Source organism: Phycomyces blakesleeanus (genome assembly GCF_001638985.1).
Source record: "Phycomyces blakesleeanus NRRL 1555(-) unplaced genomic scaffold PHYBLscaffold_1, whole genome shotgun sequence".
In the NCBI taxonomy this organism is placed as follows: domain Eukaryota; kingdom Fungi; phylum Mucoromycota; class Mucoromycetes; order Mucorales; family Phycomycetaceae; genus Phycomyces; species Phycomyces blakesleeanus.
The window spans coordinates 2,578,553-2,602,726 of NW_017265134.1; the positions used below are offsets into that span (position 1 = coordinate 2,578,553).

General features: G+C 35.7%; 8 protein-coding genes and 1 non-coding gene across 9 annotated transcripts; 4 read left to right on the forward strand and 5 right to left on the reverse strand.

Annotated features, from left to right (window-relative positions):
* Positions 1 to 220: 220 nt before the first annotated feature.
* On the forward strand, positions 221 to 2,017 carry PHYBLDRAFT_161680 (hypothetical protein; the record flags this gene model as incomplete). Its single annotated transcript, XM_018434445.1, has 6 exons — positions 221 to 392; positions 460 to 733; positions 814 to 865; positions 924 to 1,028; positions 1,147 to 1,340; positions 1,438 to 2,017. 6 exons carry the CDS (start codon positions 221 to 223, stop codon positions 2,015 to 2,017), a joined length of 1,377 nt encoding a protein of 458 aa, XP_018299084.1.
* A 178-nt stretch (positions 2,018 to 2,195) lies between these two features.
* On the forward strand, positions 2,196 to 3,750 carry PHYBLDRAFT_161681 (hypothetical protein; the record flags this gene model as incomplete). The annotated part of the gene is made up of 6 exons (XM_018434446.1): positions 2,196 to 2,266; positions 2,355 to 2,385; positions 2,623 to 2,765; positions 2,825 to 2,967; positions 3,208 to 3,356; positions 3,565 to 3,750. The coding sequence occupies 6 exons, from the start codon at positions 2,196 to 2,198 to the stop codon at positions 3,748 to 3,750; spliced, it is 723 nt and encodes a 240-aa protein (XP_018299085.1).
* Positions 3,751 to 4,264: 514 nt separating this feature from the next.
* On the reverse strand, positions 4,265 to 5,087 carry PHYBLDRAFT_62095 (hypothetical protein; the record flags this gene model as incomplete). Its single annotated transcript, XM_018440899.1, has 4 exons — positions 4,265 to 4,541; positions 4,834 to 4,848; positions 4,990 to 5,057; positions 5,079 to 5,087. The coding sequence occupies 4 exons, from the start codon at positions 5,085 to 5,087 to the stop codon at positions 4,265 to 4,267; spliced, it is 369 nt and encodes a 122-aa protein (XP_018299086.1).
* Positions 5,088 to 9,837: 4,750 nt separating this feature from the next.
* On the reverse strand, positions 9,838 to 10,737 carry PHYBLDRAFT_138591 (hypothetical protein; the record flags this gene model as incomplete). Its single annotated transcript, XM_018430027.1, has 1 exon — positions 9,838 to 10,737. The coding sequence occupies one exon, from the start codon at positions 10,735 to 10,737 to the stop codon at positions 9,838 to 9,840; it is 900 nt and encodes a 299-aa protein (XP_018299087.1).
* A 369-nt stretch (positions 10,738 to 11,106) lies between these two features.
* PHYBLDRAFT_161684 (hypothetical protein) lies at positions 11,107 to 13,734 on the reverse strand (the record flags this gene model as incomplete). Its single annotated transcript, XM_018434447.1, has 2 exons — positions 11,107 to 12,068; positions 12,891 to 13,734. 2 exons carry the CDS (start codon positions 13,732 to 13,734, stop codon positions 11,107 to 11,109), a joined length of 1,806 nt encoding a protein of 601 aa, XP_018299088.1.
* A 665-nt stretch (positions 13,735 to 14,399) lies between these two features.
* PHYBLDRAFT_62098 (hypothetical protein) lies at positions 14,400 to 15,641 on the reverse strand (the record flags this gene model as incomplete). The annotated part of the gene is made up of 1 exon (XM_018440900.1): positions 14,400 to 15,641. One exon carries the CDS (start codon positions 15,639 to 15,641, stop codon positions 14,400 to 14,402), a length of 1,242 nt encoding a protein of 413 aa, XP_018299089.1.
* Positions 15,642 to 16,026: 385 nt separating this feature from the next.
* Positions 16,027 to 16,100, forward strand: PHYBLDRAFT_t4. The gene has a single exon. It is a non-coding gene; the product is annotated as a tRNA-Val (tRNA).
* A 1,597-nt stretch (positions 16,101 to 17,697) lies between these two features.
* Positions 17,698 to 22,183, forward strand: PHYBLDRAFT_76936 (hypothetical protein; the record flags this gene model as incomplete). Its single annotated transcript, XM_018443203.1, has 10 exons — positions 17,698 to 17,715; positions 18,035 to 18,206; positions 18,297 to 18,897; positions 18,953 to 19,099; positions 19,158 to 19,379; positions 19,442 to 19,527; positions 19,591 to 19,867; positions 19,948 to 20,117; positions 20,278 to 21,533; positions 21,606 to 22,183. 10 exons carry the CDS (start codon positions 17,698 to 17,700, stop codon positions 22,029 to 22,031), a joined length of 3,375 nt encoding a protein of 1,124 aa, XP_018299090.1. The 3' UTR covers positions 22,032 to 22,183.
* A 58-nt stretch (positions 22,184 to 22,241) lies between these two features.
* On the reverse strand, positions 22,242 to 22,965 carry PHYBLDRAFT_62100 (hypothetical protein; the record flags this gene model as incomplete). The annotated part of the gene is made up of 3 exons (XM_018440901.1): positions 22,242 to 22,414; positions 22,567 to 22,684; positions 22,843 to 22,965. 3 exons carry the CDS (start codon positions 22,963 to 22,965, stop codon positions 22,242 to 22,244), a joined length of 414 nt encoding a protein of 137 aa, XP_018299091.1.
* Between the last annotated feature and the right edge of the window lie 1,209 nt (positions 22,966 to 24,174).

Sequence of the window (24,174 nt, forward strand, 5' to 3'; positions counted from 1 at the left end):
AATGAGAGCTAGAAAAAAAAAGTCAGTTGATATAAGCTTTCTCTAAATGTAGAAATATTTTTTCCAAGTTAAAAGTTTAAAAATCTTTATTTTATTTATTTTTATAAAATAATCTTGCCTTTGCCTTTTCATCTATCAATTCATTCACTCATACCACAGACCCTATTACATACACATAATATTTCTTTCCTTTTTTTTATCAAGACAAACTCCTTTTGCGATGTCCAACAGCCCAAGTGCAACAAGCAGTGGATCATCAGAGTCGTCCTCTAGTTTTGTTCCTAATTTTTCGTTTATGACTGATGCATCCTATCAGCAGCTGGTAGATGACCTGAGTATCATCGACGATCTTGATGCTGTCTATGGGAATTATATCGACAACGAAGCATTTGGTAGGTAACAGCACGCAGTAGGCCGCATACTTTCAACTCCTTATATCGTCTCGCGAAAATCAAATAGATAAACAGGTTGCTGATGTGGCAAGAAACGTTTCTTTCAAGCATCAAAGTCTTGTATCTTTCTTCCGAGATGAATCACGCTACGCAAAAGAACTCTCTCAATTTCAAGATTACTATGCTACACAGATCCAGAAATGGATAGATATTCCAGCCAACAGAGCAAGCCTTGCAAAACGCAAGGTGCCTGAGTACAAGGAGCATCTTCAAATGTTCTTTGATGGAATGAGCATGATGCACGCAGCACATACAGCGTTTATATCTGATATGGAAGCAAGGTAGATAAATAAATAAGAGAAAAAAATATGGGCCTTTTAGGAGATAATCTCTTAATGTTCTATAATTTCCTCTTTGGCAGACTAGGGATGTGGGGACCAACCCAGCTCGTATCAGATATCTTTACCAGCCTTGTACGTTGATTAGTTTATCTTGTGAGACTCTGTTCTAATCATTATCTCGTATTATCAGTATTTGCGCATATTGGCATACAAATCCTTCTTCGACAATTATTCACAGATTATCGTAATGCTGGACACCTTGTACAAAGGTCCTTCTTTTAATAAAAGTATTCATGTAAGTATATACAAAATATATACAATATATAAAGAAAATTGATCAATTTGATTAGTATTAGTATTGTTTTGGTTTTTAAGATAAAAGAAAAATGTGCTTATTATTACTATTTATATAGGCATGTGCATCCGAAGCTAATCAGTCGATACACCCGCTATTATACTATGTTCGACTACCAACAACCCGTTCTGTTACGTACTCTAGGATTATTACTCAGCTATTGGACTATACAGAACCTTCTCACCCAGACTATCTGGGCTTAGTGGATATCAGACACAATTTAATATTACTTGAAAAGGAGCTTCATGAAAAGTGAGTAAATAACCATTTGAAAAAAATGAAAGTCAATATTAATATTAGATCTTCTTGATCACTCTTATTATCTTCTATGACAATAACAAAACCAAAGGGTCAATGACTGTCAATCACATCTGATGGTGCTTGAATGTTCACGAATTATCGAAAACTGCTCTGTTCCTGTTACTATCGATCGTCGCCTGATTCTTCGAGCAACACTTATCAAAGTCAGTTTGGAAAACCCGCTTTTAGTCAACGACACACGTACATATGTACTCTACAACGATTCCCTTATCTTCTGCAAAAAAGTCAAGAATTTACGAAAAGAGCGTCTACAATGTAAAGGCGTGTTGGATTTAGTCGGGGCAACTCTCCGACCGATCCCAAAATCCCTCGTGGCCCAGATGACAGAAGCACGCAAGCCGGTCTTGCCTGCATTTTTCTCAAAGAAGCTTGAAGAGCCTCAAAGTCCACAAATACCTGTTTATGGATTTGAGCTAGTTGTAAATGACAGGAACTCTGATGGACCCACCAGCCAGAATTTCTCTTTTGCTGTTGATTCTCTTCCTACTGTGAATGGCACTGGGGTTGTCTATCGACGGAGACATGTGGTGAGAACAAATACACTTAGTGAACAAACACTCTGGATAGATAAACTAGTCAAGGTTCTCCAGGCTGTAAACTCCAGCTGAAGAGAATACATATAACAAAACAATTCCTTCTCCCTCTCCCTGCTACACACACACACACACCTCTTGTATTTTATGTATTTCTTCTTCTTATTCTTTTCGTTTTATTAATTCTTTTGTATTTAAAGAATATCGCTAAACAGTGTAATATATTTTCCAAACATGTCGATTTACTCCTTTTATGACATTTAATTCCACGTCGATAGTCGTAGATGAGATTGGTTATATTTGGGTTATCTTTGAGGCCTTGCAGTAAATAAAATAAAAAGCCCTCAAAATTGTGTGTCTGGTACATTTTTATCTGCTTATCTTTATTTATTTCAATTATCTACTTTCCTAGAAAGGATTATCAATCTTCGAGCGTTGCACATGTAGAATATCCTTTTTTTTTGTTTGAAGAAAATAAAGAGACTACCCTATAGAAAAAAAATAGGCGATTTCAGTGAATTGTTGCAAGTTTTACGGGGTTTAAAGTGTCTTGATGTTGAGTTTTAATTCAGCACCAATTTCTCCACCTAACAAATCTCGAGAGCAGAAGTTTGGGACAAAGTGTTAATTTGCTCACCAAATTAATTGTACACTTTTGACCAATTTACACTGTTATCAAGCTACCGGGCTATCGTGATTTAAGAAAACAGTCCCATGTAGGGCAAGCATGTGACTTTTTACAAATATCACGCTTTCAAGCTCTGCAAAACAAGGGAAACCTTACGGACAGCCTGGCAGGACAGTCTGGACAGCCTGAAAATATGTAACCTCACTCATAATTAGCGTTTTATGGTTATACACTATTTTTGGGCTGGGGGTTAGACTTTGCAGCAATCTTGCGGTAACCACGTTTCCTAGTGGGGTACGATATTTCTATCTAACCGGACTAATCAATTCTAACTACTTGTCCGGAGACCGGCGTCTTTCTCTAATCCTTCAGGGCAAAATGCTGTGCCCTCAAAGAAGTACAGTATATTCATTGTACGTATTAGCTTTTCTACTTTGTCCCTACACTTTTTATTCATTAATCTCTCGCCAGGCACCTAACTTTCGTTATTTTAAGAACCACAGCCTGTATTTGAGCAACTTAATAATAAGATGCTGTCTCATACGAAAAACAAATTCTGTATATTCAATTAGTAGCCCTGGATTTAGACTTGACAATAATGATATAATAATTAATCGCAAATAAACTATACTAAAAGGCAGCTATGCAAAGGATTATAAGGAGTTGTTGTCATTAGATTGTGACGCAATCTTGTTTGATATCTTACTATTTATTGACCTTCTTACGCGTATCATGCCTTTGTCTTTATTTCACCTAAATAGTCCCAGAGTCAGACAACACCAACTGGTAAGTAATCCCCGTCCGCTCTTTTTCTGAAAAGTACAAAAGAATATCTTTATTCAAATATTCTGTATTCTTAGGAGCCATATAGAGTTATTTTATGCCGGAAAAAAAGGCCACGATTTGTGTTCCGGTAGAATAAAAATGTCGCCCCTCACCAAGAAATACCGTCCCCCTAAACTTAGGGTACACCCTGTCCAGGCTGTTCTGCCAGGCTGTCCGTAAGTTCCCCCCAACGCCAATGGCTGCCACACAGCTATGGTTGGGGGGAGGAACGATAGAACTCTCAATTCTAGAGGTGGCTGGTCATTTTGGACTTTTTGACATTGCTCGAACTTCGCAAGACCATGTCAAAAGGGGATTTGGTATCTTGACGGTACTTCAAGGTATCCCGATCTAAAAATATCGACTTTCTGATATTAATAAAAATATGTTTGTATGATTTGAAACCATATTTCATATCTAACAGAATACAAATTTACATATGAAAGACATGTATTTATTCTTTGTGATGGACGCATTCGATTATCTTTTATTATGTTAAATACTTTAAGAAATTACATATAATGAGCTAGCCTGAAAATATGGGTGATTGGCTTTTTATTAGTGGACAATCACTGTAAGCTGATCAGCACAAAAAAAGCTCAAACATGTGCATTTATTACACGGAGAGTTTATACAAATATACATTTATTAGTTTTGAATTAAAATATTAAGCCAATATAAGTCTAGGTTATAATATTAAAGTTGAACATTAAATTCGACCATGGATGTATTTGTAGCTGCAATGGTCATAGCGGCACCAAAATTGATTAACAGCTCGAGTCAATAACATCTTTCTTGCTATAATTGTATGTACTTACAAATACCGTAGCAAACAACAGAACCCATAAAGTAAGACTTTGTATAAAAAGTCAGCCATAAAGAAGCTGACCTAAATGAAGGAAAGGAAGACCAATGTAATTGGAAGTTAAACGATATTCAGGAAGTCTAACGCCGTTGTTCCTTTTTGTGCGGTGGTTGCTGACCCTATCAGAAAGTGCACAGTAGAATGCAGTACAAAGAATGCTACCGACACCGCCAGCCAAGAAACGTAGACCAATTTTACTAGAAGAAAAATGGTAGACACTGGCAAAGCTGGGAGAAAGTACAGAGACGAGATCATAGAACCAGCCAAAACCAATACTGTACCTAAACGTCAATGATAAGCTTCTGATCTATAATGTGGTCTTCATGGAGATCGTGGCGTGGTACAGAGCATTTTTTTTACCGTATGTGTTCCTAAACAACTCATTGTTGGACTGCTTTGCTTATCTCTGATTCGTTTCTTCGCCCACTGTGCTTCCCTCTGTATCTTTATAATGTAACGTGGACTGTCGGCATGGTCACAAACAAACACACGGGTGCTCATGTGTACAATTAATACACCAGAAAAATAAATATATATTTATAAAAATAAGGTACAGCTTACAAACAAACTAACCTGTGTGTTTTTAGTCTTTTTAGATATATTCAATTTATTAAAGGCAAATATATAATAAATCATTTATTTATTCAAATATTCATAATTATAAAAAAAAACCAGAAATATGTATATTCAATCTATTTTACCTCAATATATATATATAACGCTACTTACAATTTATTGCTCTCCTTGATTCGGAATTGTGTTTTGTAAGATGTGATTATTTTATATTCTTTAAAAGTCTTTTGGTTTGTGTTACTTACCAAACACATTATTGAGTTAATGTCTTGATATTATATGTATTCTAATATACTCTTCTGTTTTATCTTATTATCAATTTTAGTTTAAGCCAAGTATAAAGTGGAACTTTATTATCTAGACAGACCTTAACTATTCTTACTAATATTGAATAGATTTTCGGCACATAAAGTGAACAAATTAGTCAAAAATAAATGATTTACACTTTAGACTTAATATATCCAATTCGCACAATGTATAGATACAGGTGTTTGATTCTCTTCTATTAGAGATGCTGAATGTTATAAAGTAAGTATCTGGGCTTAGAAGAACTTTATTGAATACTAGAAAAAATACAAAGAAAAAATATTAACCATTTACCTAAGCCAAGAATAATACCTAAATCTTTGGTTATTTATAGTAAGTTATTTATATATATATTCTTATTCTAATCAAGACGCCACCTTTTATATTTGTGTGATGCAAAAATCTATATATAGTCAATAAAAAGATAAGTCAATGGGAAGAATGGGCCATTATTTCATCTGCGTAAGGATATGGGAAAGCAAAGTAGTACATTAGAGTAATATATTATTATAGACAGTATAAATTGATGCTACAAGGAAGAAAATACGTGCTCAGAGGTGTATTCTTACAAAATTATTCTACTAAAATCACAGGAATTATGCATACTTAATATATTACAGTTAAGTTATTTGAGATTGTTTATGGGTTAGTATCTCAATAATGGGAAAAGTAGATACTGTGAGAGTGTTATTTATTAAAGAGACCCAATAATATTGTTTATATCTACTACTATTAAAATCCCTGTAATTCAAATTCCTGTTATGTAATGATTGGTTTACACTGTATGAGTGTGCAGTGTACGTGTGTCTGGTATGTAACAGTTCCAGAGATTGTTAACTTCCCAGGTTCATTAGCAAGAAGGAACCAGTGTTTAATTGTGGTGTGTATACCACATCTATAATAATATAAAAAAAATTACTTCACTCAATAATATTTTTTTTAACTTTTAACTATATTCCGAGAGCATATTCAGCTAGAACTTTTCAATTGCTATCAAATATAGCAGCTAAATAAAATTTAGAACTCTTTTTTTATAAAATAAAATAAAAGAAACTGCTAGAAAAATAACTTTTATCTAAAAGTCCAAATGTAATATAAAACTTGAGATAAAAGCTACTACTAAAGATGTTTTTATATTATATAAATATATATTATATATATTTAATATATAATAACTCCTGTGGTATTTCAGGTATGGTGTGTTCGGAAATAAATATCTAAGTTTTTAGGTGATTTTCAAAGTTCCATGACTTTTGCTACAGACAAGTTATAGAGAATTGCTTAAACATGTTTTATAGGGAAGACTCTTCCGAATAACTCTTGTTTAAAAGATTCTAAAAACAAGGCTTGAATAAAAAGTCATGGACCTTCAAAGCCAAGAGGTATCTGTGGTGATCCAGACACTCGGACGTTGGATTTATCACATATAAGAACATATTCATATTGGGATAGCGTAGTAGCTATCATCTTGTCAGTATAAAATATATATAAACGATTAAGTAATCAGCCCAATAATTATTACAGCTAGTACTGTAGATAATATCTTAAAGATTTTTAAGATAATTATATCATACTGCCGGGTAAACTGTGTCAGATCGATATGGAGCTAATTTAGTAGGAAGTCCTAAAGCTCTAGTATAAAAGAGAAAAGAATAGCTAAGAGCCAAAGAAGTACGATTTATGACTTGATGTCATAATTGTAACACTGACACTAGTTAAGCAGTAAATACACTCTAAGAAACTAAGACGTAATGACAAGAGCAGATTGTGTTTTCTTATAAAAAGGGACACTTTTTATTTATGAATAAAGGACAACTTATATACAGTCTCAAAGTATTTCTATACGTCTCTATTATCAAATATTTTATTTTTCTATTGTTTCGTACCTGAAATACCACAGTATCAATAGAAAATAGTGGAGTTTCAGCTTTTTTTTTAATATTGAAATGAAAAAGAGAGTCACTATAGCAACAGGTACATTTCAATGTTCTTAAAAAGGATAGTCGTGTAGCGTAAAATATTATTTTTTCGATTTTCTTTCTATATATATCGGGAATTTAATATATTTTACTATCGGAGTTTTCTTGAGGTAAAATTTAAAAGATTTCAAAACTTTGATGTTTATGCTCGAACACACCATATGAAACAATAGAAAATAATAAATTTGATAATAGAGACGTATAGAAATACTTTGAGACTGTATATAAGTTTTTTTTATTCATAAATAAAAAGTGTTCCTTTTTATAAGAAAATACAATCTACTCTTGTCATTACGTCTTAGTTTCTTAAGGCTTTCTTCCTTTACTATATTTGGTTATTAGAGTGTATTTACTGCTTAACTAGTGTCAATGTTACAATTATAACATTGTTGTAGTAGTTGAAGTTTTTGAAGTTGTTAGAAAGAATTCAAGATTTGAGATGAGAAACGAAGATTCATGAGAACTTGTGTAGGTTTTGTTTATTGAGAAAAGATTTGGTATCAAAATTTGATGAGGTTTCTACACTAAACTACCACTGGTATTTATATTGTTTTACATTGGGAAAATTGTATGACTGGGTTCAGATAATCGATTCTATCTGAGCCTTAATCAGAGCAACGTGATCTTGGGATAATTAATGTATGATTAATTATATAAATGTATGTAGTCCCAATGAAATATTAACATCAAAAGTAAATGTGTTTATGAGTTATAATTATTCTTATAATAATCTACTGATATATCTCATATTATGGTGATATCATTATATGAAATATAATCACTATCATATATGATAAACATGTGTGTTAAATAATAAAGTAATTGGTAGACACCTTTGACTGAAATAGCTGAGACCTTATATTATTTCCTTCAGACTTATTCTCAATTACAGCAGTAGTCAATACTCATTTACAACAGAAATCAATTCATAAATCGTACTTCTTTAGCTCTTAGCTATTCTTTTCTTTTTTACACTAGAGCTTTAAGACTTCCTATTAAACTAGCTCTATATTGCTCTGGCTGTTATATGTTAAAAAAAGAAAGAAAAATCAAGTGCAGACGAGAAGTATGGTGAGACTTTGTTTATTGATGAAAAGAGAGATGCCCTTCTATTGCTATTTGCTATGTGAGTTTATATAGACATTGCGTGTGTATTTAGGATAATGATATGAGTATATTATGTGATGTCTGTTTTCTTATATCATAGATAATATATTGTTAAGTTATTACTCATGCTCTTGTTTGAGTGATTAGTGATGTTGACTAAGGTGTGTGGCCTTGTTATTGGTATATTCTTTATTTAATAATAGTGTGAGAAATAATGTATAATTGATACTGGTCGCTTATTCAATATGTCTTTGTCTTATTGTCTGTGCACTCTATTTGAATCTACGATTATGTTGGATACAACACTGGCACAGTTTATCTGGCAGTATAATATAATTATCTTAAAAATCTTTAAGATATTATCTACAGTACTAACTGTAATAATTATTGGCCTGATTACTTAATCATTTATATATATCTTATATGCTAACAAAATGATAGCTACTGTTGTATCCAACATAATCGTAGATTTAAATTAAAAGTACAGACACTCAATAAATACGTACATTGAGTTACCGACAACTAGTAATGATACTAAAAGATATACCTTCCCTTATACAAGGAAATTACGTAAAGAACATACTAAGACAAATACTAAGACTCTAGTCAATAACACTAAAAACATAAGAACTAAATCATAGAAGATAATGGTAGAGAAACAGACATTACATGATATCATCATATTATCTCCAAGCTAAATACAATGTCTATATAAACGCACAATACAAATAGCAATAGGAAATCATCTCCTTTCTGATTCTCCCACTTCTTCTAATAAAACAAAGTCTCACCGTACTCTTGTCTGCACTTGTTTTATTTTATATCTTATTTTTATCTCATACATAACAGCTACTATGCTATTACAATATGAATATATTCTTATATATAATAAATTCAACATCCAAATGTCTGGATCACTACAACTCCAAATATTGTTAACTCATCAAGTTTATTAGTAAAAAATCATTAATATTTAGTTATAAAGTCTGTTTTCTACTCAATTGTAGTATACATACCATATAGAGAATATAATTTTATTTTCTAGTCTTACTTTTAAATTTAGTAATAATTAATACTTATTTCTAATACTATATTTCTAATTTAATAATAAATTTAAGAGCTAAGTATTTAGATTATTACATCTTTAATAATAGATAATATTTTTTATTTTTTATTTCTCTTAGCTTAATTTCTCTCTCTAGCTTTTCCCAATTTACTCTCAAGTTTTTTTTTCATATCTTTTATTTTTATTTGTACTCATAAAGATGGGCAATAGCTCTACAGTGCGTGTGCCTATTGAACTTTTATACTAATGTTTTATTTGTAACAGCAAACCATCTGGTTTGCTGGTGTAGGTAAAAGATTTTTATTGAAAGGCTAGTGGGCACACGCACTATAGAGCTATTGCCCGCCTTTAAGAGTACAAAAAAGAATAATAGAAAGGAAAAAGACCCAAGAGGGGAAATGGGAAAAACTAGAAAGGGAAACTAAGCTAGGGGATACAAAAAAAGGGAGATAAGGATAAAATATGAAGCATGCATGAAATTCATGCAATAAATGGAAACTAAGACTAATACAGATCTAAACTAAAAATAAAAGGAGATGACCAGTCTCATTTGGGTAGCCAGTTCAAGAAGAGTTGTCCTCTGTCTGTTGCAGCATGATCAGCAAGATCAACTCCAGGGAGACAGATCTGTTCTATGTCCAACATGATTCTACAAAGAATTGGCCAAGTAAAGATCCAGAAGGCATTGTTCTTGTTGTTTTTAAGTTTCTTCAGAGGCAGCATATTGAGTACATAATCAATTGGATTGGGTTGTACTGTAGAATAGAGATGGAGACGAATTGCAGCTCCAGTGCACTCAATGACATGATGATGGCTGGTGGTATGCAATCCACAGGAACAAGGTTGAGGACGTCCAGGAAGCCACCCCATACGCCAACGTATGAATCTACTACGTTCATAGTTAGTCATGGGAAGCCAGAGAATAGGGTCAACACCAAGAGAAGAACGGCAAGCAGAGAGAAGTATTTGTTGAGAGCGTTGCAAGAAGAGGCCCTGGTTCAAAAATGAACGAATGGCATGCTTGCAAGCTTTAGAATCAGCATTCTGATGATTGGAGAGAGACAACCAAATGGGATTAGCTAAAAGCTTAAACCATTGGTGTGCTGGGTTTGTAAGAACAGGTCGAAGAAGAGTAAACAGAGCCTCATCAGACAACCAGAAAGCATGATATACAAACTTGAAACCAAGAGTCAAGATCCTCTCCCTCATGCTAGGAAGATTCTCAAGGTGACGGAAAACAGATGTAGAAGATGTGGAGTGACCTCCAAAAATCATGCGTAAGCATGTGTTCTGGGCCTTTTCAAGCACAGCAACTTGTTTAATGTTGAAGCAGGATATTGCCAGGCCATACTCAAATTGTGGACGAATAAACTGGCGATACAAACGAATTGAGAGTAGACGTGACAACCCAGTGTGATTGACACCAAGTGATTGAAGAGCACGCATGCTGTTGATAGCAGAGACACAATTACGAGAGATGAGAAGAGATGGATCAATAGTCCCCTTTGCTAAGAAGGGAACACCAAGGTAAGGAAACGAATGGTTTGCTGGTGTAGGTAAAAGATTTTTATTGAAAGGCTAGTGGGCACACGCACTATAGAGCTATTGCCCGCCTTTAAGAGTACAAAAAAGAATAATAGAAAGGAAAAAAACCCAAGGGGGAAAATGGGAAAAACTAGAAAGGGAAACTAAGCTAGGGGATACAAAAAAAAAGGGAGATAAGGATAAAATATGAAGCATGCATGAAATTCATGCAATAAATGGAAACTAAGACTAATACAGATCTAAACTAAAAATAAAAGGAGATAGCCAGTCTCATTTGGGTAGCCAGTTCAAGAAGAGTTGTCCTCTGTCTGTTGCAGCATGATCAGCAAGATCAACCCCAGGGAGACAGATCTGTTCTATGTCTAACATGATTCTACAAAGAATTGGCCAAGTAAAGATCCAGAAGGCATTGTTTTTGTTGTTTTTAAGTTTCTTCAGAGGCAGCATATTGAGTACATAATCAATTGGATTGGGTTGTACTGTAGAATAGAGATGGAGACGAATTGCAGCTCCAGTGCACTCAATGACATGATGATGGCTGGTGGTATGCAATCCACAGGAACAAGGTTGAGGACGTCCAGGAAGCCACCCCATACGCCAACGTATGAATCTACTACGTTCATAGTTAGTCATGGGAAGCCAGAGAATAGGGTCAACACCAAGAGAAGGATGGCAAGCAGAGAGAAGTATTTGTTGAGAGCGTTGCAAGGAGAGGCCCTGGTTCAAAAATGAACGAATGGCATGCTTGCAAGCTTTAGAATCAGCATTCTGACGATTGGAGAGAGACAACCAAATGGGATTAGCTAAAAGCTTAAACCATTGGTGTGCTGGGTTTGTAAGAACAGGTCGAAGAAGAGTAAACAGAGCCTCATCAGGCAACCAGAAAGCACGATATACAAACTTGAAAGCAAGAGTCAAGATCCTCTCCCTCATGCTAGGAAGATTCCCAAGGTGATGGAAAACAGATGTAGAAGATGTGGAGTGACCTCCAAAAATCATGCGTAAGCATGTGTTCTGGGCCTTTTCAAGCACAGCAACTTGTTTGATGTTGAAGCAGGATATTGCCAGGCCATACTCAAATTGTGGACGAATAAACTGGCAATACAAACGAATTGAGAGTAGACGTGACAGCCCAGTGTGATTGACACCAAGTGATTGAAGAGCACGCATGCTGTTGATAGCAGAGACACAATTACGAGAGATGAGAAGAGATGGATCAATAGTCCCCTTTGCTGAGAAGGGAACACCAAGGTAAGGAAACGAATGAGCATGAGGAATAGGCACATTGTAGAGAGAGAATGACAAAGGAGAAAGAGAACAAGAATGGTGAAGGATCATGCACTTGGTGGGACTCCAACGATATCCTAGCTCTTGAGAATGTTGTTCAGCAGAATTCAGAATGACAGGTATAGCTTCTGGTGTAGCAATGATGGCAACATCGTCAGCAAAAAGTAGTGAATTGACTAATTGATCATTGAGTCTTGTGGCAGCAGTCTGGTTAAATACTGTGTTACAAAGTTCCCCTGCAGCACGAAGAGCAACTGGTAGAGAATTTATGTACACAGAATAAAGGTGGAGAGAAAGCACAGATCCTTGCATAACGCCAGTCAATGGTTGGAATGATCTGGATGTTGCACCAGAAAGCAACACCTCAACTTGAACATTGTCAAAAAGACTTTGTAACAAAGCTAACATAGCATCAGAGGCAAGAGGACGTAACGATGTCCATACTACAGAACGATCAACAGTGTCATATGCAGACTTGATATCAAGAAAAGCCAAGACTGATGGTGCTTTGAATAGAGCTGTGTGACGACGGACCATCTCATGGAGACAAAGAACTTGATCAAGGGAGCTACGTTGACGTTGAAATCCACCCTGTGCAATGTCAATTGTTGGAGACACATCTGCAAGAGGAAACTGTAGACAATATTCCATGGCTTTTCTCAGGATAGACGTTAAGCTAATGGGACGATAGTTAGCAGGGTCATGAGTATCACCCTTTTTAAAGATGGGGACAATTTGTGCAGTACGCCATGCAAGAGGTGCAGAACCCCATTGCCAACAAAGCTGGAACAAAAGACAAAGAACAGGAGAGACTTGCTTAACAATTGGGTGAAGCATTTCAGCACGAAGATGGTCAACACCAGGAGCCTTGCGTGTAGGAAGCTTGAGAATTGCACTCTCTACAGAAAGATGAGTAAAAGGACACGATTCATCAATTGCAATTGGTGATGAAATCATCACTGTCTGGTCTGGAGGGCGGCGTGCAGGAAGAAATTGACCTGAGAAAATCTGTTGAAGATGATCAGCCATTTTGTTAGCAGCTACTTGAGGTCCACCCGGATCCACAAAGACAGGACTGGTTTGACGATGGCTTTTAATACGTTTCATTGTTGCTGTGGTCTTTGCAAAGTCTTGTGTTGCCAATTTGTTGCAGAATTCTTTCCATGTTTCACGTCGACGACGCTGGACTGATACCCTAACAGCATGACATGCATCCTGATGGCGCATCCAGCATATAGCCTTCTGCAAACCACTAGAATGACGCCAGCGTTGGTAGCTGCGTTCTCTCAGATCCATTGCTTCTTGAAGGTCCACTGACCAGAACCAGTACTTTTGCATGGTACGTGGTATACGACGACCAACAGCAGTGTCCAGAGCATCATAGATAGCTTGAGCAAAAGCAGAGCACAGAGAATCTACAGGAGGAGGAGAAGAAGAGGAAAGGAAAGCACTGAACTGCTCTGTCAGATTGTCCAATGACGCAGAAGCTGTATCAATGTAGATCTTGAGAGTGTCAGGCTGAGCAAGCTTGGAAAGATTCCAAAGTAGGCGCGGATGATTAGTAGGGGGAGGGGGAGGTGAAACATAGGGAGTGAAAGTGAGGTTGACCATTTAGTGATCAGAGCCTAAAGAAAGATCAGAACGAATTTGCATAGAAGGATTGAGAAGGGGGAATGTAGAAAGAAATAAATCAATGACACTGGAGCGTGAGGTACCAGAGCCACCAGAAAGAAAGGTAGGAATACCAAATGCAAGTAATTCATTCCAACAAGTGAGACCAGTTGCCTGGATCCACTGAAGAAAAGAAGTTCCTCGCGAAGTGATAGCATGGTCACCAAGAAAGGATCCCATACGTGAATTAAAATCACCACAAAAAATAGTGTTAGAAGAAGGAATAGAAGAAGAAGAGAGGGGGAGGTTATAAAGAATAGAAATTGCATCATCATTAGAAAGAGAAGGGGGAAGATAAATGCAATGAATAAGAAAATCAAATACAATACAAGAAAGAACATAAGGAGAAGAAGAAGGAACAATAGAAATGGGGTAAGAGAAAGAAGGATTTACAAGAAGAGAAATACCCATGCAGCCACGGCTAGCATTGGGGACAGACTGACCATAGGTATGGTACTGCTGCCAAGAAGTAAGATAACGATGGGGGGACAAAAGCCACGTTTCAGTGATAAAAAGAAGGGAAGTAAGTGGAGCATATGAAAGGATCGTAGGTATGGTCTGTTTTGCAAGACCATTTGCATTCCATAATGTAATTGTTACTGGATTCATAGATCAGAGAATGAAGGGATGGTGATGCTGGCAGTATGTATAGAGATGTCCAAGTCTTTTTTGGTGGGTCGTGGGGGAACAATCTCAGCTAGTTGGTCATCACTAATCCATCCCTGAGAGCAAAAGGAACGTGCAACAGCAAACTTGACAGGAGCCCTAATGAATTCAATGGCACGTAGCATACAATCATTGTGAACATGTATAGCTTTTGTTGCCCTATCATCAAGTGAAAGAGAGGCCAGAGCTGGGTCACGGAGGTGAACAGGGTCCAGAGGATCAAAGTTATCCAAAGTAGTAACACCATAACTCGCCAAGATAGTCTTGAGCTCAGGAGCATACTCATTATGTACAAGCATTCCCATCACCTTACGATCAGGATAGTGGAGATCCAGCACACGTGCATTGTCTATCTTTAATTTCCTAAGACGTTGACATTGAGTACTAATGGGGAGACGGATAGCATTAGGTACATAAACAATTTGAAACCCCTGATCAGCATTTTCTTTAATTGTCATGCCACAAACAACAGCAGCAATGGCCCTAGCAGTTGGAGCCCTTTTACGTGGTGTTTTAGAAACAAAAGTCTTGGTGGGTTCAGTGGAATGATGGGTCTGGGATGCAGGAAGTGATGGAAAATCAGCCTGAGAAACAACTGGAACAGAGGCAGCAATAGTAGCATATTTGGATGCTGCAGCACCAACAGAAAAATCAACATTCTCCTTTGTCAAACGTGCAATAGTGGCGTTTACAGTAGCAAGAGCCTTACGCAACTCAATGTTCTCTTTTTGAACAGCCTCCAATGCAGAAAGATGTTCATCATAAGCCTGGAAACGGTCCCAAATATCCTGAAGAGTAGGCATTACAGTTGGAAGAACAGGTGCAATGTCAGATTCAATTTCATGGATATCTGCCATGGAAATACTATGACCCAAGATGGAAACAGAAGGGGACACAACAGGCTCACTTGCAGAATGAACTTCAGGAATTTTGTATTGGACTGCATTGATCAAAGATTGCATGGATGAAGCAGTAAATGTTGCACCACATTTGCATTTAAACTGTGGGCTACCAGTACGAGAAGTAGACCCATTAGAAACAATTTTGCCTGTAGTCTGGCAATGTGAACAGGACAAAACATTGTGCAATTTTTTAAAGTCTGCCTTGAGGCCAGACAAAATGAGAGCAGTGGGAGTAGGGCGGCCAGTGGAATTAATCACCTGTTTTTGGGAACCAATCATTGTTGGAGGAGCTTGAAAAAAATTTCGTGGGAATCAGGAGCAGGCAAAGCAGAAAAAGAAAGGTCTGAAACTGGGACAAAAAAGTGCGAAGTTGATGGTAAAACACCAGAACCACCTTCAGAGAAGGAGAAAAGAGCTGGAGACGATAACAGAGGTACAGGCAATCGAGATGTAGTTGGAGATGCTGACAATCTTGAGTGATTTCGGCGCAGATGTGAAGATGATTGCAATGATGATTCCAACAATTTGAAAAAAAAGTCAATTAAAAAAATGAAAATTGGTAGATATATCGGTTTGCTGGTGTAGGTAAAAGATTTTTATTGAAAGGCTAGTGGGCACACGCACTATAGAGCTATTAGCCGCCTTTAAGAGTACAAAAAAGAATGGTTTGCTGGTGTAGTTGGTTATCACGTATGCCTCACACGCATAAGGTCGCCGGTTCGAACCCGGCGCAAATCATTTATTACTTTCTTTCTCGTTGGGAACTATTTTTTAAAATGTTTTTGCCCTGTTTGTGTAACACAGCTGTCGTTTTCGATCTGGGTTGTTCTTCCAATGCTATAACACAGCCAAAATTGGTCAAACCCACTGGGAATCGTAAACGAAGATAAAAGAATAAAAAGAGGATAGAAAGATAGATAACTTTTATTGAATGAAATAACGTCCTCTTTTATATCTTTTCTAAACCTACCCAACCATTATAAATGTCTGTTTCGGTTTCTATTCTACTTTTGTTAAGCTATGTGCTTTCTAATTCTTTTGTGAGCAAAAGGAAATCACTTCGGTCGTCGTTCTCAAAAGAGAATTCTGTGTAATTGTCATCCTGATTGGCTGGCAAGAATTCGGGCACGACACAGCTAATACGACAGTCATTAGTGTGCCTAGTCTCAACTGAGTGTATTGTTATGGTCTTTTATTGATACAAAATATTTGAAATATTTATATATATTTGAAGATGAGAATATATTAGCCAATCTTTTCACTCAAGATACAAATTTTATATTTTGCTTATTTATTAACTACTTTAGTTCAAAATATACCTTTTTAGTATCTCACTATTGGCCCATTATTATTTTTGATATAGTTTGAAGCATATCATTAGTATCTCAATCTTGTCATGATATGGTCCTAGCCCATACAGTAAATCCAATATTTTCTTCTGATATCAATAAAGGCATAAACCCCCAAAATTATTTCATAATGTTCTACTAAAATATATTAATTCAGTCAAGCTTTTCCATGCCAATAATGTTAACCATCCATTAAGTTTGTCTTTAGATAGTGTTATAGAGAATATTTAGAATAGGATATTAGAAATGTCTGTTTAAATTGTTTCTTTCGACTCTATTACACAGTGATCTTAATCTCTAGAAGCATTGCTATTTAAGCAAACTCCTATTGTCCACAGGTCTAGATTTTCTCTATATTATCGCCAATTTTTTTTAGTATATGCTGGCACAGAATTCTAATGTAAATCTGCATATAGAATGGAGATCAAGATTGCCAAATAGAAAAGCAGTTAAAGGATCGATTCTCTACATAATACAGGAGCTGAGAAACACAAAAGATTATAAGGAGTTAATCATGGGGAGGTTTTTTGGCGCCACAGTTTTTTTTTTAGAAATTAGTATTACTGAATAAAATTGTCAAGGTAAGTAGGTAGATACGTAGGATATTTATATAAGTATCTTTGCATATTGTTAAAAAGAACAGAAATTTTGTCGTAAGTGCAATAAAATGAAATAAAATATTCTTATATCAGACATATAAAATCATAAAATAAATTTTAAAATTGTTAGCCAATAACGATAGTATATAAGCTGTATTGTTTTATATGACAGACAATATTTCTTTGTAATATGTAGTTATACACAAAATAATTATTACCCAATAAATACAATATCTACAGGTCAGTACCAAATGATAGGATAATGCTATAAGAAAGTCAGCGCCTTTTGATTGTCCAGGAAACCTCTGTGATATAACTCAGTATTAATGCATAATTATAAACGATAGAGTCGTATATTGTTGCATGGATAAAACCTTAACTCTATAAATGAGTGGAGTTGCGCAAGTATTCATAAAAGGTAGGAGGCGAGGAAAGAGAAGATCTTGAATACTCTCCTTGGGAAACTTTTTTCCAAAGGGTGTATAGTGAAATTTAATACGTCTCTCTGTTTCTTGAATATACAACACAGTACAGAGTTTAATAAATATATATTATAATCTACTTCGATTTCTTATAAGATTATATGTTATTTAAAATTAACAACGTTGAATGTCTTGATAACATTAGCAGGTTGTTTGTTTAGACTGAAAATATTAAGTTAGATTTGACTCTAAATCTTAGTTTTTTCTTTCTCTTGTAAGATGTATCGGGTATGTAGAAATAGGCTTGTAGCCTTAGACAGGAAATACCGTGTGTTACACATACCATATGCTGCATCAATGTGCATATTTCTACGGCGGAATATTTATTTGTCCCTAGCCACAAGGAAGGTTCATATAAAAGTATAAACATTATTGATTCATCTTTAATCTCTACCATACTCTTCCCTACACCCGGTAAATATGAAACGCACAGTAAAATATCTGTAATTTATATTGGATGTGAATAAAATCTGATACATATAATGTAATATTCCATTTTTAAAGATATCATTGAACCCACAAGGACACCTATAGCAGACTATTCTGAGTTTACCATCAAAATGGAGTACCCTCTTGACTACAAAACAAACCCGTCTTATATTGAGTTCTGGCAGAAGATAGCGAAGATACACGCCACAAAAGTATTAGTGCGCTACCACTGCACTAATGATAAAGGGAATGATGTTTATAAAACATTGACTTATGAGCAAGTTGATCGTATGTCAACGAACCTTGCTCTCGAGTGGAGCAAATCTATATGCGAGGCTGTCACTGTAGGATTTATTAGCGATCATACTCCATTCTATTTGATTTCAATGCTGGCAATTATGAAACTAGGCGTAATTTTCCTGTCCTTATCCCCTCGCAACTCCCCTGATTCAGACGCAAGCTTATTAAAGGCCACGGAAACCAAATTCCTTATTGCTTCAACTAAGTACAAAAATACAGCCCAAAGTACTGCGAGCCAGGTTGAGGGTTGTCGTGTACTCATTTTTCCAGATTTTGACCTGGAGTATCTATCAAAACAACCCCTGAATTCTCAAACTGACTTTATGTCTATCATTTGTGCGCAAACCCCCGAGTCAATTATTTTGATTGGTCACAGGTAAGCTAGGTATTATCTCACTACTAATTTATAAATAATTACCAAAACAAACTAGCTCTGGAACAACAGGATTTCCTAAGCCTATACGCTTAACAAACCGCTTTATGATCCATGTTATACAATCATTATCTATCGGGATCGAAGACACAAACAAAAATATAGAGTATACATGCTCAGATGTTATATTGCCGTGTACACCATTGTATGTCTCTTGTATTTTGTGTTTATTGATACTATCGTATACTTACAATATAACATAGGTTCCATTCATTCGGTCTATTTGCAATATTCAATGTGCTACTAGTCGGTGCCAGCGTTGTATTTTTGAAACAACTTCTTCCTTCAATACCAGAGCTTATTTTTGCAATTGAAGCCAACAAGTGTACTTTCATGATGGTACCACCATTAGTTTTAGAGCAGATGTTAGCCCACTGCCAAGAACAAAGTGATTTCTCTCCATTACAACAGCTCAAATTAACAATGTAAGTTTAACAACTATAGTACTCTTTGCCCTTTGTCACTCAGCTATTTCCATTTTTGTCAGTTTCGGTGGGGCCCCTCTTAAACAAGAAGTGGGGAGCTTCTGCGAGTCAAAAAATATTATCATTCGTAACAAGTATGGTGCCTCAGGTATTGTATACAATATATGATGTTGGATATATTTGATTTACTTAATCTTTCTTTCTTATTCAGAAATTGGCTCATTTATGATAAGTGACCTTGCTCCTAATACCAAGCAATGGAACACTTTAAGACCTTTACCACCTCTGAGAAAATATTGTATCTGGGAACCTTACTTTGCTGATTCAGAGTTAGTTCATCTGGTTATAAAGGGTGATTGTCCTTCAATTGCACATGGAGTTGTCAACAGGGAGGATGGAAATTATGGGACCAGAGATCTATTTAAAGAGACCTCACCAAACTCCGGGTATTACTCTTATTATGGGCGAATGGACGATACACTAATCATGTAAGTGCAAATACAACCAAAAAAAAAGCTCGAGACCCCCTTTTTTATTTTATTTTATTTTACTTTACTTTACTTTTTAGGAAAAATGGAGAAAAAACCAATCCTTTACCTATTGAGGCCACCATTAGACAATGTCCTATTGTCAGTCAGTGTGTTATAATTGGAGAGAGTCGTCAATGTATATCTGTATTGATCGAGCTGTCCGCAGAGAGCCCCAAAGAATACACCACTGAAGAAATCACAGATATTGGTAAGACCTGTCACCATGAAAAGAAAAGGGATTCAGAGGAGGATTTTGTCAAAAAATGCATATGATATTTTTCAAAAGTACCTTCTGAATCACTCTCTATCCCATAGTATATACTTTGCAAATCCCAGACGCTAATAACTATTATTTATTATATAACTAGTATACCATTATATTCGAGAAGCGAATAAAAGTGCACCGACACATAGTATGATATTTAAGCAAATGATCTATATATTGCCCTTAGGAGAGACTTTGCCAGCAACTGCCAAAGGGACTGTGATACGCAAACACGCCTACAATGAATATAAAGATGTCATAGAAAAGCTCTATGTCAACTTCCTTGAGGGTCCACAAAATTCTGCAGATGAGAGTATTGCTGCTGCCTTGTTATGGTCTCCCGAGGAAGTTAAACTATTTATAGTCAAATCCGCGGCAGAAGTACTTGGTATACCCCAAGCAGACATTAAAGACAGTAGTAAATCACTTTTTGATTTTGGATTAAATTCTATTACTTCCATTCAGCTGCGTAACAGGTTATCCAAAATCTTTGGAAAACTTTCCCAGAACTTTCTATTTCAGTATCCAACCATTGATCAAGTAGCCGTGGCTCTATTAAGAGGCCCACAATATCACAATACATGGGTTGATGAGCGTTTGAGCAAGACGGAAGAGATTCTAGACAGCTATCTGAAACGGGCCAGCCAAGACTTTGAAATCACTAAAAATTCCTACGTCAAAGATCAAGATCAAGTAGTTTTGCTCACGGGTGCAACTGGGTCACTGGGATCATTCATGCTGAGGGATCTCCTCAAGTCTCCTCAAGTCTCCAAGGTCTACTGTCTTGTTCGTGGTAAAGAAGCCGGAGCACTCAACCGAATCTACCATGCTTTTGAGAGTCGAAGCCTCGATGTCTCGCTCTTGAGTTCACCAAAGCTTGTCGCCCTACCAATGAATTTGACGGATGAAAAGTTGGGTTTCGCGCATGATTTCTACTCCAAACTCAAATCAGAAGTCACTATTATCCAGCACTGTGCCTGGCTTCTTGATTTCAACCATACGGTCGAACATTACGACAAAGAGTGTATTAAAGGTCTTTACAATCTGGTCAAATTTTCTTACCGACAGATCAACCCCATCCACCTCCACTTTATTTCGAGTATCAGTGCAAGCGCAGGCTGGGGAGCCACTATCCCAGAGTCACCTCTGCCACGTAACACAAAGGTTGCAATGCCAATTGGATACGCACAGTCAAAATACATTGTTGAGTACCTTTTCAATTATCTCACAAAAGAAAAAAACCTTCCATGCATTATTGCGCGACTCGGTCAGGTCTGTGGGGACTCTATAAATGGCGTGTGGAATACAAGTGAGCAGTACCCACTTATGTTTATTGGTGGTGGAAGCGTTATGAAAAAGGTAGGCCTATTATATATTTATATTTATGTATTTGAGCAGTATATCTAACTACTACTATTATTTATGATCTAGATGCCTCGTTTGAACACTGCTATTGACTGGATCCCTGTCGATTATGCCGCAGCATGTATTGTTGATATTATGCTCAAGACCACATCCAAGCCCGTGGATATCAACGAATCAGTCTATCATATCGTCAACCCTTATAGAGTTACATGGGAGGACTTGTTAAAAGCAATGAGGTATTCCGGAATGTCATTCGAGACTGTACCGGTAAAAGAGTGGATCAGAGAACTGAAAAAGGACGATAAAAATCCTGCTTTTAGACTTGTGTCCTTTTATGAGAATACTCTTGACGAAACCTTCACAATGCCTGTATTAAGCACTGAAAAAACAATTCTATTTAGTCCAATACTTAGAAATTGCTCTGCACTAGATACCCAACTGCTTAAAAAATTTGTTTTATATTGGAAATCTATTGGATTTTATAAAAATTAGATATCCAATTTACCTTATAGAAATTAGCGATAAACCATATTTTTGTGTTTTCTTTTTTCATGACATTCTTTTTATCCATTTCTTCTAAAAAAATTATCTTAAATTTAATTACTAGCATTATTAAGAAATAAAGATACCAGATTTTTTCCCCTAAACGTGGGTTGTTGGATTTCAAGCGTGAAGATATTCTTTTGGCTCGAAAAATGCCAATCATATCCCAACCGAGCTTTTTATCCACACGAATATCTTTATAACAGCACTTTGGATCATTAGCAAGCATTGATAAGCTAACATAGCAACTAGAGAAAATATCTGACTCGAAAAACCAAATAAATCAATTCTCACTAACTTTACGAGACTCTTGTTTGAGCACGAGTAAAAAGCTTTCAAAAGTTATGGATATCTTCAAAAAAAAAACATTAGGTGAAAGCTGTTTTCATCATTTTTAGACAGAGGAGTATATGTTAACTGTTTTTCCAAGGATCTCAGTATTTGGTATAAAGTATTAAAAAGAGAATATTTAACTATATTTTACATTTGAGTACGATGATACTAGTCGGCACACTGGGCATACTCAACTCGGTGGAAACACTATTAAAGAGTACAGCGCTTTGAATGCTGGTCACTGCAAAACCCAGATATGAAGGTATAAACTCTTTGTAAACTGAAGGATATTTATCTAGAAGTTGTGTTTACTCTTATGGGAAGTACACCAGATAGAGTCAAAAGGTGTTCAAAGATTGTGGTGGTCACATTGCACATATACATTTAAATATAAGAATACAGGAAGTCATCTGATTTTGTCATTTACCTGGGAAGTAATAGCATAATGAAGCTGATATATATTTGACTTGGAATTAGAAGCCAAAGATCTTATTGTTGATTTCTGTTCCGGAAGTGTACTAGGTATGTCCCCCATTATCATCATCATCATTATTATCTTTTGGGTAATAGAAAAACTGCTAAATATTACAGAATTATACAGATATTATATATATAAACACTGTTTCTGGCTCATGATTTCTCAATATGTCGATGTAGTACTAAATGACTACCACAAATATAAACATACAATAACAATAAGCAAATAAAACAGTACAATACATACGTACACATATAATCATGCACACCTTATGTACACCGCCAAATATGCTTGAGCTATCTAGAAAGTAAGTGTTAATCCCTGAATATATCCAAAAGATTTAAGCTGTGTGTTCTATATTTTACATTAATTTTGATTTTTCAAAATACAAATGGCCAAGTGAACATATGTAATATAAATGGAACAATTCTATATTGTAAGCCGGATAAGTATATCTTGTTTCCAATTGCGCGTTGAGCAATAGATACAAAGCGTTAAGTTTAGAGACGCTATCAAATATATGCTTTAAATTAAAGCAAAAGAAAGTATTTTTAGCTAAAAGATAAGCAAAAAGAATCCATACTCTAAAACATGCATACGGTCATGAACTGCAGTTCAATACTAACTTGACACAATATTATATGGTTAAGGAAGCATATTGTGGTAGGGATACATGTACTTTGGGCGTTTTTCTTCTTTGCAATACTCACTGGAAAAAAAGTATGCACTTTGTTTTTAAAGAGGAAAAAAAAAGTTCTATAGTGGCCTGTTGGTTTCCAAATAGTCAATTTTTTAGACATATTAACGGCAAGTAAAGCTTCATTAGGGTTCAATATATGTTATACAAAGGTGATTTTTTCTTTTAAGAATATGCATATCTTTATTATATGTTTTATATAGGAATTTTCAAATTATGAATATACTCTATATTTTTAAGTTCTTAAATATTTTGTCGATACACCTTGGACTACTCAAGGACTTACTTATAAGCTATAAAGAAGCTCAGAATACTGAGACAAGTATAATAAGCGTCTTTAATTTGCTATATAGACACAGATAAGGTATAAGGCACACGGGGTTTTATGTGCAGCTATGCTCACGTGTATTTAATTTTTTTTTTTTTTTAGTATTTTATTGATCTGCTGTCACGCTCTGCGTGCAGCTTTTAAAATGCCATCAAAGTGGACTTAATTGAACAGATAAGAGATAGAGGGACAAGGGGGAGGAAATACGAAAATATAAGAAAAAAACGGAATGAAACAGGAGAGGAAATTAGACAGG